The sequence below is a fragment of the Aplidium turbinatum genome, chromosome 3 (genome assembly GCF_918807975.1).
Source record: "Aplidium turbinatum chromosome 3, kaAplTurb1.1, whole genome shotgun sequence".
Taxonomy (NCBI): Eukaryota; Metazoa; Chordata; class Ascidiacea; order Aplousobranchia; family Polyclinidae; genus Aplidium; species Aplidium turbinatum.
In genome coordinates, this window is record NC_137474.1 from 11,598,935 (window position 1) to 11,616,803 (window position 17,869).

A 17,869-nucleotide genomic window follows, 5' to 3' on the forward strand; every position below is an offset into this window, starting at 1 on the left:
CCTGGGCCCACCTACTTTTGAAAGCCAAATTTCTTTGAAAAGGTAGCGAAAACGGCAAATCAGAGAGGAAGTTCCAAAAAAAGGTCTTCACTCTTTCGATACACAGTAGTTTGATTGTATCTTTGATAGCTCAATGATGAAATCCAATCTTCAAACTTTTCTGTTGAGTCCATTATTGATGTGCAGCACGTGTGGGTGTGGTTGCATGTGACTGGTGGAGCAATCTATCAATCAATATAATTATTCTCTTTGCTCTCTATGGTTAGAGCAGTAATATCATTACATATGCACGACTTGCACGTACTGTATAATGCTGCATATTATTACTCCCAGCCAGTGTTGTACGTTGACGCCGTCAACTTTTTATTGACGCTGAGGCTAGCGCCGTCAATTTAGTTTTCAGTTGACCGAAGTGATAGCGCCGTCAACTATTTTGCCGATTTTAAGCGCTAAGCGTCATTTTTTGTTTTCATGGAAAATCTCGTTTCATAATAAGAGTTTCACAATGTATTCTGGCCAGCGCAACTCATCCGAATTACCGGCTTTTGCGTTGGTTGGAATGGCTCCCTGGAATACATGCGGAAAAAGTTCGCCAAATGGTGATCACCCATGTATTGAGAACGAGGGATCAGAGACAGAAAGCGAAAAATCCATGAATGGCATCGCGGACGTTGAATATACTTTATTTCAAGAGCTCTATGTTTGTTTGTTTGTTTATCTTTATTATGCATTGCGGGAAAGCGGACTTGAGCGCTATGCATCGGTGTACGCCTTCCGACGTACACCTGACCCACGCTGCAGCCGACGGCAATGTCTGTTTCCGGTTGTCTACTTTACTTATGACTTAAATTTGGTACTACCCATTACTCGAAATCGATCACTGGGTAGAGGCAATTATCGTAAAGTTTGCCCTTGAAAAGAGCGATGTTGGTGCAGTGGACCTCGTTAAAAGATTTATACATGCTAAACTATCACAGCACGCTTGGAACAAGTGATACCTTTCCGACTAAACGTTTTCAACTTGTTTTTGAAATACAACACACCAATACCAACCAGCGCTGCTGTGGAACGCATGTTTTCACTTGAAAAGGACAATATGCGCAGGGGCGCCGGAAGCGGGGGGGGGGAGCGGATGCCCCCTGCCCTCAAATTTCTGTGGATGGGGAGGGAAGAGGGGGCAATGGTGCCCTTTTAAGGTCATGTAAACTCCTGCACACTGTGCAATATAACAATTTATGCTATTCGCTTTTAGCCTAATTATAATGTTCTATTTTTGCCTCAAAATAATATTCACGACACAAAATGCTCCATCACAGTAAGTTATATTACATCATTATAAAATAGCATGATGCCCTTCCGTGTCATTGTTCTTTGTATAGCGGACACTTGTATCATTACTTGATAATGAGCTGATAGATGAGCATTATCGCTATATCTTATCTTAAAACTTACAAAAAAATTGGCCTTTCAGCAACAAAAGTGCCTTTTTTTCATACTCCTGCCCATCCAGTCAAAAATCGCTCCGGCGCCCCTGAATATGCGTCCCAAACGCAGCAGATTGTCAGACAAACGTTTTGAAATGCTTGTTTTTCTGCAAGGAAATAACTAATAGGCTAGCAGCTAATTACAATACAGTCTCAAAACATAATACCTGCTCTTTATTTAAAGCTATTGTTAGCCTGAACTTGGTTGAAAAAAATCCGTTTTATGAGACGCTGGCAAAAAATAGCACTAGAAATTAGCGCTGACGCCGTCAATTTCTTTAAGTCAATTTCTCGCCGTCAATTTCTTCGCCCCCCAGAAGTTGAATTGACTTTGACTGCTGCACCTCTAGGCCCACCTGCTTTTAAAATGGTTCCTCCATCCCTGAATTCAGAGTCTAAAATGATGAAAATTTTCGGAGTTGGATTGGAGTGGAGTCTAGTTTCATGGAGTCGGAGTTTCAAAAATCACACTCCGCTCAACACTGCAACACAGTAGGGTATAAAAGTTTTAGAAACATGAGTAGGCCTATACAACAACGACAAATAACTTACAGTATAAAGTTTTTTTTTGCCTGCAACATCAATTTGAATCTTAAAATAACGGACTTGCAATCATTCTGTTACGCAATAATCCTATATCACTTTCAGAATTTTCAAATTTTGTGCCAAATTTTAAGGACAAAAATGAGTAAAAAATTTCATGCGACCAAGACTCGCGAATAACGAAATGCGGCCTGTAGAAACAAAACTTTGAGCACCCCTCTCTACAGTATTTATTTTTTTCTTGGGCATTGCTGTGCAGTGAAGCGTTTCGAATAGCAAGCCGGCGACCAATCGTGTCGTTTTCCGCAAGTTTGTACTTTACACTTAATCGAATTTCCGAAAGCGTTGTTGCAACATTAAAACCGGTGAAAATAAGCATCTTTCGCTAGCCGGCAGTAGAAAATTAGCGTGCGGTGCCAATCTCTGTTGTGTAAATCGTTAACTAATTGTTAATATCAATGTGTGGCAAAAACTAGAAATCGCATTTAGGTGGAATGTAAAGTCGTAGAAGAAAAAAAGAAACTGATGGATTTGAGCAGTTATTCAAGGCTTTTTGTTGGTTTAATATTTGTTTTTTCAAAACCGATTCTAACTCGCTCAGCTTTTGAATACAAAAGAACTTATCAAAGCTTGGGTAGGTTACTTAACTTGCTGTCTAGCATAATTATGTAGCTTGTGCAAAGTTAAGATAAACCAGGCATACTACCTGTAGTTTGCTCGGTTTTAAAAACCAATAGTTTGTAGTCTCACATTTTATAGTTTTTAAGCAGTAAAAGAATCTTTAATTTACTGTCTATGGAGATTGGTCCTAAAGTTTTTGGCCATTTTGATTACATTTTTCCATCATATTAATTGACTGTTTTGGAGAAACTTAATGATATTTTATACAAACGTTTGAGAGTTTTTGATATTCGTTAGCCAACAAACTTTCCAAACTTCTGTTTATCCCCAATGGCTGGTTGGTTGAGCGCCTGACTTTATGAACGAAGAAACTGGCAAATCAAGCTTCACTGCTTCCACTCTTGGGGTTCCACTCTAGAGCAACGCATTTCAGTAACAGTTCTCCATTTAGCGGCATCTGATTAATGAACAATTGACAGACAACCACACTTTAATAACGGGAAACTTTGCTCTGTCAAACTCGGTGTCCGGACCTGCATCAGTGGATCAAAACCTCCACAAGTATGCGAAACCCGAAACTGCCAGGGTGAAGCTCTCTCTCAGTCCGAAGATAAAGATTTAGTCAATCAATTTAACAGAAACCACAGTAGAGTAGGCTAACACTGTTTGAATAGCAGTTGCTTGCTAAATAGACTAATCCAAGTAATAAGACACTTCGATTTTTGTTTCATTTTAGAAATCTATCTTGACAATCGGTTGATACTTCAGCATGGAGAGAAAAGCCCTGCTATTGACCTTGGGCATGGAAAGGCTGAGTGAGTTAATTGAACGTAGTAGAGGGTTTGGAAATTGCGACCGTGACAATTTTTTTTTCAACTCAATAACTTACTTCGGTCACAAGCACGTTTTAACGTTCGCGTTTTGTCGCTTCTACCTTTTTCTCAACCTTTGCTGTGTTGACGTGTTTGTTTTTGATATGATGGTCAGAAATACAAAACAACTGAACTGAACCGAGTCGTAGCAATTTTGTAGTGTGCAAAGAGGGTATTTTACATCGAGCATTTTATTGCTGCTGGGGATAGGCCTACCACATGTTTGTCATTGTTGTTAAATGGTCGAAGATTCAGACTTTATGATTAAAAGTGTAAATCTATTACAAGCAAATTTGTGAGCCTGTAAGCCTTATCGTTTACTTAGAAAGGTGTAGCCTACAATGCTTTCTGAAATGCGTTTCTTTATTTTCCATGATCTGTGTTCAGTGTTTGCTTACTACGGTATTGTTGCTACCTGTATACCCAAACCTTAGTCTCAATAAAATAGAAATAGAAGTAGCCTAATGTATAAATCTGCGATTAATCTTAATGTAAGCGGCAAGCATATGGCCTAATCGATTTTCAAAAAGGTGCAATTTTCAGCTTACACTGCCGCGTCACTGCAGGTATGAAAATGAACACGGAAACTTCCGCATCACTGAATCAGTCGACAAAGTTCAGTCTCTGAGTCAATTTGAAGTAGACGACAGTCCATCGTTTTCGAAAAATGAAAGCCAATTCAACCAAAGCTTTTTTTATGTTAAATTTTCGTCTGCCAATGGCAATGCTTCGGTAAGAACATCTCCTAAGCATTTTACTAAACATAATTTTGGGTCAAATTATTTGACCTCAAATTAGTCTAAGATGAGGCATTTACCTAACATGTGGTCAGTAGCATTGTCAGGGGGGTCCAACAGGCACTACTACTTTTGGACCCGGGTTTAGGATGATTTTAGGGCCCGTAACACTTCTAAGGGACCCAGGAACGAAGAAACCACTTCGTATTCTTTGGATATACAGCAGAATTTGCCTATAGTGACACCTGAAGGGACCGCGGAATAAGTGTCACCATAACCGAAGTGTCACTATAGCCGAATTCTATTCAACTGTTGCGTATGCAAACGGGACTTTGCAACAGGTGTCACTATAGGCGAAGTGTCATTATAGTCAAAGTCACTATAGGCGAATTCTATTGTAGTGCATTTTTCTAAAAACTGTTCGTTGGAAGTTCGAAGATCTCATTAGTACCGGGTCCAAATTATTCTTTAAATGGCCTTGCATGCAGGCTAGTAGTGCGTTTAGCTGACTGTTTAGCCTAGTGGTACAGCGGCACCTGTATGACGTTTGAAGAGCGTTGGTTCAACGTTCATGAGCCAGTGGCTGTGTATTGGCAAAACAGTGACAAGCTTGATGATGGATGTGAAGTTTGGCTTCCTTGCATTCACGACGCCCACTTATCCTAAAACTTTCTCTACAAGGCATATACCAGGATGAGACTGACAAAAAAACAAAGCTCGATACCTTAGCTACAACTGAATCTACAACCAGGTTTTAATAAATGGTCACAGTAGACTTTGTCTCATGTGTGTTTTAGTCTCGTTACCTCAGTGGTTAACGCGCCCGGCTCAAGATCACGCGGCGCTGGTTCGATTCTCGGGGTGTGCGCTTGAGCAACGCATTTCAAGACTTCTCACCATTCAGCGGCACCTAGTGAATGGAATAATTCTCTGAAAACAACACTTCAACAATTGGAAAACTTCACTCTGCCAATCTCGGTAACCGGCCCTGCGTCAAAGGCCTCTACATCTACAAGTATGCGAAACTACCAGGAATAACCTATCAGGCTTTGTCAGTCCGAAGATAAAGATTCAAAACCAACCAACCAGTCTTATAGTTATCACGCTGCCGAACCTATATATTCTCGACCCTAGGCTACATTAAAGGGCTAAGGGCCTATCATGAACGTAAGTTTACTTGTGTTTTCAGGTTACCTTGAAATTTTTCAGTCTTTTGGACGACAATATAATTGAAGTTGAACAAATATCCAGTGGAAACTACAATAGGCTCTGGTTGCGCTTGCACGCTGAACAAACTGAACATTTGTATGGAGGTTAGGACGTTGCTTAGAAATGTCACAATGGTTTGGAAAATTTTATTGTAGGATATTTTATTTGGTAATTCAGTTAGCATAATGAATACAGAAATTAAGTTATACAGTATGCAATCTAAATAGTTTCTTGGGTGCATATCACCGGTTTATTATGAGGCTGTTTCATATCAAAGGTCTGCCGCACTTGGTTTTGATTTGAGTCCGCAATTTCTTTAAATTGTATATAAAAGGATACTGTTTTTAACAATAAACATTGCAGGCAAGTTTATCCAGAAGAGCAGCGGTTGTGGATAGTCTATTGCAAATAAAAGGTAGAGGGCGTATTTAATTTTTTAAAACTAGGCTGTAGTATTTTTTTGGCTCGTAGTTGAATGGTTGTCAATTACCTCGGTTTTATCTAGGAGGGGAACAATTTAGTCACTTTTCTCTTCGTGGTTATTCTTATCCCATGTGGGCACGAGAGCAAGGAGTCGGAAGAAACAAATCTACACTTATCACGTATTTGGCAGGTTTGTTACAGATTAATCTTCTCCATTTTATCGTAAATCTGTTTCTTGATGTTTTGTGTCAAACAAAGTCCTAACACTGAGCCAATTAACTTATCTATTGAACGCAAAAATTAGCCTGAAGTTTCGAAATTCTTTCGTTTCAAGCCAAAAAGCATGATTTAAGCTTAAATAGCCAAATAGCCTACTAATGGAATATGTAAAACCTTTATCAAAACAATTATGAACTATACATGTGCCATGAGCAGGTTTTTTTTAAGGTTTGGTTTGGATGACCGCTAAGTAGTTTTAAGAGACCGCAAGTGTTTCATTTAAATACCAAAAAATAGCCATAACTACATACAATCAACGCAACATAAAATGAATTATTCGACAAGGCACAGCTTAAATGATTGTGACAGCGACCAAACAGCCTGTCCAACACGGCCGCCAAACAAGTTTGCTGCACAATCAAACAAAGTGTGCTTGTTGGCTTCTGCTTGTTATGTTTCCACACGTAAAAACTGATCATTATGCGTCATAAATCAGAAATAAACATTGACGAGTATCGAAGGTGCACTTCTTTTGTGAATAACTCTTTGATTCAGCTGTTAGCTGTACCTCCACTTATTCTTTTTTCCGGACGTGAACTATTGATCGTATAGGCTATATTCGTATTATCAACAAGACATAGCGAGAAACAACCATTACTTTTCTACTGTAGTTGCAAGTCCAAATTTTGGGAAACCGCTGGAGAAATTTTGGTGACCGTTTCGGTCCCCCAAAACACCTTTAAAAAAACACTGGCCATGAGGAAAGCAACATCACAAAGGAAATGTCCTTCCGCTGAGTAGTCAATAAATCATTCTTGTCGGGCGCCTAGTTTCATCACATGACCTCATTTGATCGACTAGGTTAATTACATCATTGGCGTGACGAAACATGGTTTTATACTGACGTAAACATAAGATTCTTTTTAAGTTTGTTTTAATCAAATTTCAAGTTGTTGAAAATAGAATCGTTGCATTTAATTGTGGTTGCCAACAATTGTTCAAGAATAACTGTTATTTTTCTCAACCCCAGTGGGGACAGTGGTGCCTTTCAGGTGTTGTAACCCCCTAAGTTTAAAGACCTATAATGACAGGAGCAGAAAAAATGCATTGGTGATGCAATTTGTCATCTTAATATTCTTTGAGATTGATTGCGGTAAAAGCGTTCGAAATTGGGTGAAAATCCCCAAAGTAATAAACCAGTGAAAATAAAAAGATTAGCCACCTTTCAAGAACATGTAGCTCCACACAAAGTGAAAATCACGTGACTTAAAAACTCTTTTTTATATTTTCAAAGAAAATGCCAACCGACAGACGTTTGCAGGTACACCACTGATTCCTTTTCTTAGAACTAAAATAAACAACTGAATAAAACTAAAAAGAATCGCAGTAGAAGCTAATTTGTTATCGTATCTCAATTTTTCAATGACAGATAAGATAGCAGGGGCTGGAGGAGATTATCACACCACATACTGGCCTCAAGCAACCTTTGTCTCCGACAGATTATATTTCGCTCATCTTGACTACAATTTCTACAGCGTTTTGAACTTTACGTAAGTTTATCTTTAGTCTATTTTTATTGAGTAATTTATACTGGAATTTGTTTTAGAATCAATCTAAACTAAAGAGTATAAAAGATAATATGCAATAGTTAACTGGAATTAACTGGAACGCATTATTCAAAAACGCTCTAACTCTAGTTTATTCTAAGATAGTTACATTTTTATTGTTCGATTGTGGCTGATATCACTTTCTTATGATTTCTAGAGGAAAGAATTTTCACGAACTGGAGTTGTGGGAGGATGTGAGTAAAGCTAAACTACACTTCGGCACAGCGTCATCATGGCAAAATCTGTTGCAAAAATTGACCAGTTTCATTGGAAGACAGCCTCTTCCACCAAAGTGGATTTACAACGGGGCCATTGTTGGCTTGCAAGGTGGTACAGAGCAGGTACAAGAAGGATTTTCAAATAAAATTGAATAAAAATTTGATACCACGCTTCAATTAATTAGAAATAGTTTTCCAAGGAAATTGACGACAAAGCGATTTTAAATCTTTTAGCGTTGAACAAATACGGCAGAACAAAATCGATTGCACTAATTACACTGACTTTCACAGAAGGATTTGAGATTCAAACGCCTAGATTTGTAAAGTTTCAAGTACAAATTTGAATCCAACTCATCGTTGGAAGACATTAAGAAGCTCCTTTTTATGACGCGTATAATCAATTTAACCTCGTTGATCGTTGTGCATACCCTGATCCAATGCAGCCAATAAGCCCAGCGTAGCCTAACACAGACTTTTACGCTTGATTCAGTATCATCTGTCATAGAAAAATAAAAAAGGACATTTTTACATTAGTGTTTTTGAATACGGTATTGCAAACAATTTTTGAAAATGCATTTGATGTTTGTGAGGAACGTTTCAAACTGTAATTTTCTTTAAAGGTGTTATCACGGTACAATGATCTCAAAGACCAGGGAGTGAACATAAGCGCGATCTGGATACAAGATTGGTCAGGAAAAATATATACTTCACTGGGAAAAAGAGTGTACTGGAATTGGACGTGGGATAAAAACATGTATCCAAATCTTAAAAGTATTATGGAGGTAGGCTGGATTATATAATACCGTGTGATGTTTGAGAACGTTATCCTCGGACCTAAGAAAGTACAATATTTTTATAAGCTTAATGCTGCAGAAGATTTGAACCACTTGTAGATTTGAACCACTGACGAAAACTAGTCACTATGTGAATTGTAAGTTGAAGTTTCTGCTTACAATCAGTTTTGTTCCTATAACTAAGTTAACAGATCACCACAGTAGATGTCGCCGAACGGAGAGTTATCAGTAGCCTAAACTGCACTGCTCAATCATCATGACTTAATCTTACCGTTTTTTCGGTCCATTAAGGTTTATGGGCAGACAAATCTATAGCAACGACTGAAAAGTTTAAGCGACAATCAAACTGGCGAACAAACCTATATGCATGTCAAAACGACAAGTAATGAGTCTGAGTTAAAATGCACTTTCTGTTTACTTTTATCTGCATATTTTCAAAATCTCCTGTAATTTTTTCTTTAATTGCATTTCTTTCAGAATTTTAAGACAGAGAAAAGTGTGAGATTCCTTTCATATATCAACCCCCATGTAATCAACGGCAGCGAGATGTTTAACTATGCAGATAAGCATGGTTATTTCATTAAAAGTGCTGCCTCAGGTAGACTGTTTCTCTCAAATGTCTTACACGATAACTTTTTGTACAGTAGCCTATTAGTAAGAAATGTGCTCAGTTTAGTGTTAGATAAATTTAGTTACAAGTAACTATAGTTTCTGTAGTCTTACATTTTGCTTTGAGACCAAAAATTTGCATTAATTTATGTCTACGGTCAAGTTATCATTGAAAAATCGATGAAGTGTTGCTATAACCAAGGTTATGTCGATAACATCATATCCTTCCGGCTTTGCAACCTAGCCAACAATGTTGGCTCTCAATTACAGAATCCTGTCATAATATAAGTCGCAGGCTGTCCTCTCACAATTTAGCAACCAAGTCAGTTTAAACTTTTCAATGCAAAACGGTATGAGGAGCAATAATAGCATTAAGCTTTAAACGGAAATGATCATACAGTATGTGCGAAAATCGATTATTACCATGTCTTACAAAAAATCATGACAAGAGAATAAAAAGATAAAACACTCCCCCAGACATCCAATGCCAGGGTTAAGTATGCTGAAACAGGTTTGTTAAGTCTAAACATAAAAACAACATAAACTTGTGTTTATTTAATAGGCAAAACACAGCTGGTAGATTTCGGGGAAATGTTTTGCGGTTCTGTAGATCTCACTAACCCTGATGCTTACGCGTGGTACAAGGGAGTGATTCAGGTAGAAATTATTGTTTGTTTCTTTGTTATTAAGGTTTTCTGTCACTTCACATCTGTTAAACGTTTAATATTAAATTGTGCCGTGAGAACTTGCGAGTAGATTTTTAGAGACTGCATTGATTGACAGATAAAATTGTTTAGGATATTCGAAGATTAGGATTTTCTGGATGGATGGCTGATTTTGGTGGAGAATACTTACCGGTAGATGATGCTGTTTATCACAATAGAAAGTCTTCCGCTGAAATGCACAACCTCTATTCTGAACTATGGGCTAAACTTAACCACGAAGCTATTACAGAAATGGGCGAAATAGAAGACACATTTATCTTCATGAGATCAGGTGAGATATCCAAATGCTTGTCCCAATATTCATATTCCAATACATTTTCTTGCTACTTTATGTCGAAACTACATCGCATAAGTCTTGAGCTGGTAAATAAAACGCCATAAATTGACTGCCAGCATACAATAGTAGTAGTAGTATGTTTTTGCACTAGCAGTATGCTTTTGTTAGTCAAGTTCATTTAGTGTTAGGTGGTTTATATTTTTAATTAGAAAAAATTAAAGGCTAAATATTTACCAAAAATCATTTTTTTGTGGTTTGTTTCGTCATTTTAAAAAAAAAAAACGTGTTGTTGATGTCATCTTCGGAAACGAAGGGCGAACAACAATCATCATCACCCTTCATGGTATGTGAAAATTTTGAATGTTTTTACAGGATTTGGAAAATCGCCAGGGCACACACTCGTGTCATGGGGTGGAGATCAAAATGTTGACTTTTCATACGCCGATGGAATTTCTTCCGTTATTCCAGCAGCCTTATCCTTGGGCATGTCAGGTATAGTGACTGTAGGCTACATAAAACTTTTAGACATGCCTGCTTCAACATGGTCGCCAACAGAAGCAATAAAATAGATCTATGCATTTCATGAGAAATACTTTTATGCCTTTATATAAACGATATATCCGATAAAAACCAGGCCTGTGGAGCGTGGACTGTAGAGTCGGGCGAAAAGTATACGACTCTGACTCCTCGGTTTATAATTGACCGACTCCGACTCTGGACAAGTCAAAATCTCTCCGACTCCACAACTCCGACTCTACAGTCCTGATAAAAAATACTTTAATACTCTGTGTTGTACAGGAATGGGTATACATCATTCAGATATTGGTGGTTACGTTTCCTTGATTTGCATGGTTCGAACTGAAGAGCTTATACTTAGATGGGCTGAAATGTCTGTGTTTACACCAGTTTTTCGTTCTCACGAAGGAAACAGGCCTGATCGCAATTGGCAGGTAGGTTTTTTGTGTTACTGACACATCTACAACATTTACAACGGTCATTCGCCTTCAGAGCTACGGTTTTTCGCACTCTCTCATTGGATACACAGTGCACACTGTACATCTTTGTTTTATGTACGTTTCGCATCCAAACAAAAATAAAATGACCACCCATTTAGTTCACAGTGTCAAACCGAATGGTTCTGTAAATACTTCAATCCAGCTAAAAAATTGGTACGCTATTTTTTTAAATTAGTACGGTACCCTGTTAGATGTTAGGCAAATGATGACATGGCGTAAGGTTAAGGGATAGGTTTACTCTGTGGAACTCAGCTTTTAGCAGTGTATTTGTTTAAAGATTCGTAAATACGTCAATGTTTGATTATTTTTGTGCACCAAAAGAACCTTCATTACTGCAAATTAAAAATTAACAAACGAAACTGATTCGAGTGGTTAGTTTTTATATGAACTTTGGAATATTTTGCACAAAAATAAGCTATTTTTTTATAGAAATGAATCATAACAGTCAGACTTTCAAAATTTTATAATGTGTATATTTTGTTTGGTTTGTCAAAAAGTTGTTTATTTTTATTTTTTTATGCTTTTTAAAGGAGCCTGTTTTAATTGCAGTTGCACTGATCCTGGTAGCTTAATCACGTAACATCGGCTGCGTGACCGACTGGTAAGAGGGTACGTGAGACGTACGTACGTAAGAGCGTCTGTGCGACGTTCGAAGGGACGTCGATTCGACAACGCTCCAGAGCAGTGTTTCTCAACTTTTTTTGGCCCGACGCTCCCTTTATAAACTGGCGAAATTTTACCGCCCCCCAACAAAAAACGATTAATTACGAAAAGCAAATATATATTTGCGAGCATGAAAACAGTATACTGGTAGTAGTGGTTACGTCATAATGGAACTCACCAGATTTTGTGATATACTGAAAAATTACTGGATTTAAACTTTAAATAGATAGCGTTTGTAAACAAAACGGTTGGTCAATCAAATACGAGGATGGCGTAAGAGAAATTGTTTGGCTATCGTGCGAGCATGTAGAGTAGATTATCCAGAAAAGGATGTGACGAAATCGTTACGCTGGTTTGTAGATGGGTTAAACCAGAATGCCCCCTAATAATAATCAAAACGCCCCCTTAAGCCGAGGTAACCATACCGCCCCCCTGCAAAATCAAAACGCCCCCCGGGGGGCGGTACCGCCCCCGTTGAGAACCACTGCTCCAGAGCATGCGGTTGTCTTAGCAAGACGTTTAATGTCGTGCCAAAATAATCACGAGCCGCTAGTTATATGTCCTTTGCAGCTTCCAATTGTCTGTTGTGTTGCATCTGTAATTCACAATGTAGAACTGTATTAGGTTACCGCAATGAGCAGAAAATACGTTAAAATGATGATGGTTTTATTATTAACTTGTATGCCAACAGATTTACACTTCCAATGGAACTGCGAGAGCATTCGCCAGATTATCAGAGATCTATTCTATTTTCGGCCCTTACCATGCACACGTGGCAAGTGAGAACACAAAGTTTGGTTACCCAGCACAACGTCCATTATTTTTTCATTATCCAGATGATGTCGAAGCATATGAGATTCAGGATCAGTATCTTTACGGATCAGGTAAAGAGAAAAGTGTTTTTTAATCGTAGCTATGTGTGGTAAAAAAGCAGTTAACAATAGGGGTCCAGAAGGTCATTTTGACTCGAACCCGTGATGATTTTAAGGACCCATAACCTTTCTATGGGCCCGGAAACTTGAAGGAACCATTTTGTATTATTTGAATATATCGGTAATACGTATTTCATAAAACTGTCTCTTGATGTGGGGCCCGAAGATCTCATAGGTACCGGCTTCAAATTATCCTTTCAGCGGGCCTGCAAAAGGGGCTTTAGTTTGTAGCCATTGTTTTAATTTCTTAAGGGTAATAGGAAATACACTAGAATTACATAAACTGTGGACTAACTTAGGCTACTCATTTTTTTCTTCTTCACTAAAGCGACAGGGAAGAAAGCATTTTATGTTCAATTGTTCTAGTAGCATAAGGAAGCTCGTCGAATACAGAAATTTATTCATTTGTAGTTCAAAATTTTGTAATAGTCTGACATGCACTATTTTGTAATCATGCAATAACTTATGGGCAATTTAGCGTTAACAGAGGATCCCGGGGGTACGTTTTAATCTGGGCCCTAGATTACTTTAGGGGCCAATAACCTTTGTAAGGGGCCCGGGACTTTAAGAAGTTACCTCGATTCTTTGGATATAGTGCGTTTTACTTAGAAGCACCTTAATATGGAACCCGAGGATTTCAATGTTCCTGGGCCTAAGATATCCTCTCAACCGCCCTGCCTATGAGTTATATTAGCGAATTGCTTGGTTTAGTAGCATATTTTCCAGATGCTGATTGTGTCTTAAAGTAACATCCCTGTTAAGCTGCCCAATTTGACTTACTGTCTGTCTGGTAGAGTTGCTGGTGGCTCCTGTTCTGTTTGAAGATCAACACACAAGAAGTGTATATCTACCTGCTGATGACTGGGTGTATCTTTGGAATGGCACTGCCTTCCCTGTGAATGCTGATGAGCATGGAATGGGAAAGATTGTGGTAGTTGATGGAGAAGTTGGGAATCCACCTGTGTTTTACAGGCGTGATACCGTCTGGATAGAACTGTTTAAAACTGTGTCATCGCGTAAGTACATTGACTGTCTCTTATCATTAAATCAGTCCTGTTACTCAACGCAACAAACAGTTTATCAGCCTCATTTTTGTAATCACAAATCGATTTCGCTAATATAGCATCCTCAGTATGATCATGTCAAGTGCAAAAATAGTCGATGTGCTACTAAATTGTAGCTACTGAAATGTGCTACTAAAATAGTGCTACTAAATCGATTTGTGATTACAAAAATGAGGCTGCGGGTAAACTGTTTGCTGCGTTGAGTAACAGGACTGATGCTCTAACCCTAAAGTTAGATATATTTTTCATTGCTTTTATTTGTCTGCACATAGGCGTATTCGGAAAAAAGAATAGGTCCATGAACCCACGACCTATTAAAAAATTATAAACGAAAGTTTAAGCCCTACACACGCACCAGCGTACCAATAACAATAGGCTATATCAAATAATCTGAAATTTTTTAGTTTAGTTAAACCAGTTATCCAGGGTATTAGATTTAGCGTATTGCGTAGCCCAGTGGTTCTTAATCTTTTCTGTATGTTTTACCCTTTTAACAAAGATGAATATCAGATTTACCCCCAATAGATAAAATGGTAAAATCATTCATTAAAAAACAAAAGGAACAAATTCCATCAGTTATATTCAATGCGACGGCTGCCCTTGCTTTTTGGCAACGAGTTGTTTAATGTCTGGTAACGTAGGAGGTAATGCACAACCAGTGCCGGTCTTTGGGGTGTGCAAACCTTGCGATCGCACAGGGCCCACAAATTAGGGGCGCCCGCAATTTACTCAGAAAATGCAGTAATTGTTGTCATTTCTAATGGAAAAAATTCAATTCGATTCACAAGCAAGTACCGGTATCCTTGAAGTCAGTTGCGGTTCTCAGAATGCGCAAAATTCAAAGTAATTTTTCAAAATTTTCTGGGGGAAGCCCCCCAGATCCCTCCGCCGCTGGGTGTCGCCTTCGGAGAACACACCGTCAGGCTTCGCCCGCCGGCCGTCAACCCCTCCTCTTTCAAATTACCTAGCTACGCTGCTAAATGGGATCATTGTCATTGGGGCCGCAAAGCATATTCCGCACACGGCCCGAAATGCCCTAAGACCGGCACTGTGCACAACAAATATCGGATTCAACATAAAGTTGGTTTCGTGCTTTAGATTTGATAGTAAGCAATGCAGAGAAGCCGCATTCGCATAGGTAAGTTGAAGAAAGCGTGATCAGAACATTCAGAGCTTGAATACCTATCCTTGGATAGCAATGTTATATTTTAACCCAAAACTTTTCTAGGTTGCAAGAGTGAAACTCATCTTTTGCAAAAGAATTGTTTGTTATTTCTATAAATTCTTCTTGGATTGCTTCAGGAACATCTTTCACTTTACATACAAAAGGATTTCTCGCTACTTTCATCAAAATACTGCCAGTATTTATCTCGAGAAAATATCGTTCAAACTCCTCCTGCAAGTTTTTAAGATAGCTGATGATGTTATTCTTCAAGAGATCATTTCCAGTTATCTCCGTCAAGCGGTGAAATGATATATACAATACCAATACCTACAACTGGCACAATTTTTCTGTCCCGTCAACTGACGTGGATATTTTGATAAATAGCTCATTTACCCCCCAAAACAAGGAAATTTACCCCCAGGGGTACATTTACCCCAGTTTAAGAAATGCTGGCGTAGCCTATTAGTGGGCTTAGATAATAATTATGTATATTTGACAAGAGAAACGAAATGTCGTCAAAGCGCTATCTGATTGATTGGAGGCTGATTGCCGTGCAAAAATAAACAATATTGAAATGTTTGTCTCTTGATATCGGTTAACCCAATCAATCACAGTGAAGTGACATTCAATTTCAAGTTTCTTTTGCAAATTGTATTATTTGCAAGAATTTCATCAAAACCTAGAAATAAATTAAATGGAAACCAGACAGACTTGTCTCATTTCCATGTCCAATAATCTGAATTAAAGTAGGTTACTAACCAAAAGGGGCGTTTTATACTAGCCTATAGAGTAGAGTGTAGATCAAAGGGTAGGAAGGTTAGACCTACCAGGTACTCTAAACGCTCTAAAAACAGGTATTAAATCAGTTGCATTTTACAAGGACACATACCAAAATTAAACCACAATGTAGCGTAAAACATTGATAAAGAAGGAGAGTGAAACATGAGTTCCGCTGGACAATAAAAATTCTGATAAAAAATAAATCACTTCTAATGACGCAGTAGTAACTTCTGTTACCAAGTTATATGACCAGACTGCCAGATTGGCCTCCGACTTTATCATGCGCTTTTGTAAAGGTTTTAAGTTATCCTGTTTCAATGATTAAGTTAAAATACATGTTTCAGACGCTGCGAAAGAGCCAACGAAGCTGGAAGGCTTAAGCTTGGAACTTCTGGTCGATCAACCTTTAATATTTACATATTTACTACTTCGTAAACTGTGCTGGTACCTGTTTTTTAACGTGTGAATAAAACGTTCTGTTCTGGTCGACATACTGCGTGATGTCACTGCAAATGGCATTATGGCAGACCACAGGTTCCAGACAATCCAGAGTGAGGCGTCGCGACACCTTGGTGAGACGTTTTGGAACTGCAAAAGCCTTTCCGGTTAAATTTTACTATTATACTAAAACGTAACAATGTCATAAAACCTTGTCCAAGAGCAATGTTTCCAACTTAAAAGTATTTTTAGTTAATATTAGCTGATTCATTTCAGGCCAAGTATTTGAACAATGTGCTCCGTGTTCTGCCGTGCAAAATCATTGAGTTAATTAAGAAGCAATTGCGCTGAAACACATTTCTCTATAATGTGTATAGCCTACTGGCAAGCATAGCCGTACGAGCCAGGGGGGCAGCTGCCCCCCTGTTGTTTTAAAACATTGCAAATTCGGGCAAAATCTTGCAATTATTAGGGCAAAAATTGCTATATGAAAAGCTACAAAATCGCATGAATTAAGAAAAACTATAAATTAATATATTTTACCAATCAAACTATAAGTACAGCCTCTTATTTGCACAAGAAACGTGCCGCAAAATTTTCATTTGGCACACCCGTATGAATGTATTGTATGGTGATCAAACTGTTGTACGAAATGCATTTAACCAACTGCATCATGCCAATTTAAGCAGTCACCAAAATATGTCTCTAATACTTTTGTGAAACTGCCCAAATCAAAACGCAAAATTTGCTATATAGCTAATTTTATTAATTTTCACAAATGCATCGTGTTGATTTGGGCAGCTGAAAACATGAAATTATCTGATGAAGCTGATTAGTCTGTTTATGCAGCTGCCCATAAATTAGCATGAGGCAGTTTCCACAAAATGAACAAATTCATTAATTTTTTCCATTTACATAACTGTATCGTTTAGATTTAGGCAACAAAAAATATGAAATTATCTGATCATAGTCTATTTATAAAACTGCCCAAATTGGCATGATGCAGTTGTCTCAGCATCAAAATTTACAAAGTCTTTAATTTTTTTCATAATATCCATAAATGCGTCATCTTGATTTGGGCAACTACAAAATATGAATTTATATAAATGTGGTGAATACTTTTATAAAACAATTCGGGTGGAGAGGTTACAGTACTTTTTCAACCATAAACGGACATAGCTATAAGCAACACCACAATATTTAACAAAAAAGTGTTATACCTGTTAAATGTAATGTTAATGTTGTGGTGTTGCTTAGCTTTGTTTGGTTACTTTTATAAAACTACCCAAATTAAAATGATGCAGTTGCGCCCCGAAATAACAAAAAAATATTTAGTTTGTTTATGCAACTGTGTCATGTTAATTTCACCAACATTTAAAATGCTACTGCTGAAATATATAATCTCAAACCAATCATAATATATTCATTTATTTCAAAGCTTTCCAAACTCAAAACCTGCCATGCAAGCTGGAA

The 17,869-nt window shown here is 37.9% G+C and overlaps 1 protein-coding gene across 1 annotated transcript; it reads left to right on the top strand.

Moving 5' to 3' along the window:
• Window positions 1–2,522: 2,522 nt before the first annotated feature.
• On the top strand, window positions 2,523–16,441 carry LOC145767086 (sulfoquinovosidase-like). The gene is made up of 16 exons (XM_082578834.1): window positions 2,523–2,661; window positions 3,385–3,463; window positions 4,087–4,252; window positions 5,447–5,570; window positions 5,972–6,079; window positions 7,538–7,658; window positions 7,873–8,056; window positions 8,554–8,715; window positions 9,205–9,325; window positions 9,899–9,993; window positions 10,134–10,332; window positions 10,711–10,830; window positions 11,137–11,288; window positions 12,709–12,901; window positions 13,744–13,965; window positions 16,303–16,441. The coding sequence occupies exons 1-16, from the start codon at window positions 2,553–2,555 to the stop codon at window positions 16,422–16,424; spliced, it is 2,277 nt and encodes a 758-aa protein (XP_082434960.1). The 5' UTR covers window positions 2,523–2,552; the 3' UTR covers window positions 16,425–16,441.
• Window positions 16,442–17,869: the final 1,428 nt, after the last annotated feature.

Coding starts and splice junctions, on each gene's coding strand:
- LOC145767086 (XM_082578834.1), top strand. CDS start 2,553: ATGGATTTGAGCAGTTATTCAAGGCTTTTTGTTGGTTTAATATTTGTT. Junction 3,464..4,086: donor CTTGGGCATGGAAAGGCTGA/GTGAGTTAATTG, acceptor GCGTCACTGCAG/GTATGAAAATGAACACGGAA. Junction 4,253..5,446: donor CTGCCAATGGCAATGCTTCG/GTAAGAACATCT, acceptor TTGTGTTTTCAG/GTTACCTTGAAATTTTTCAG.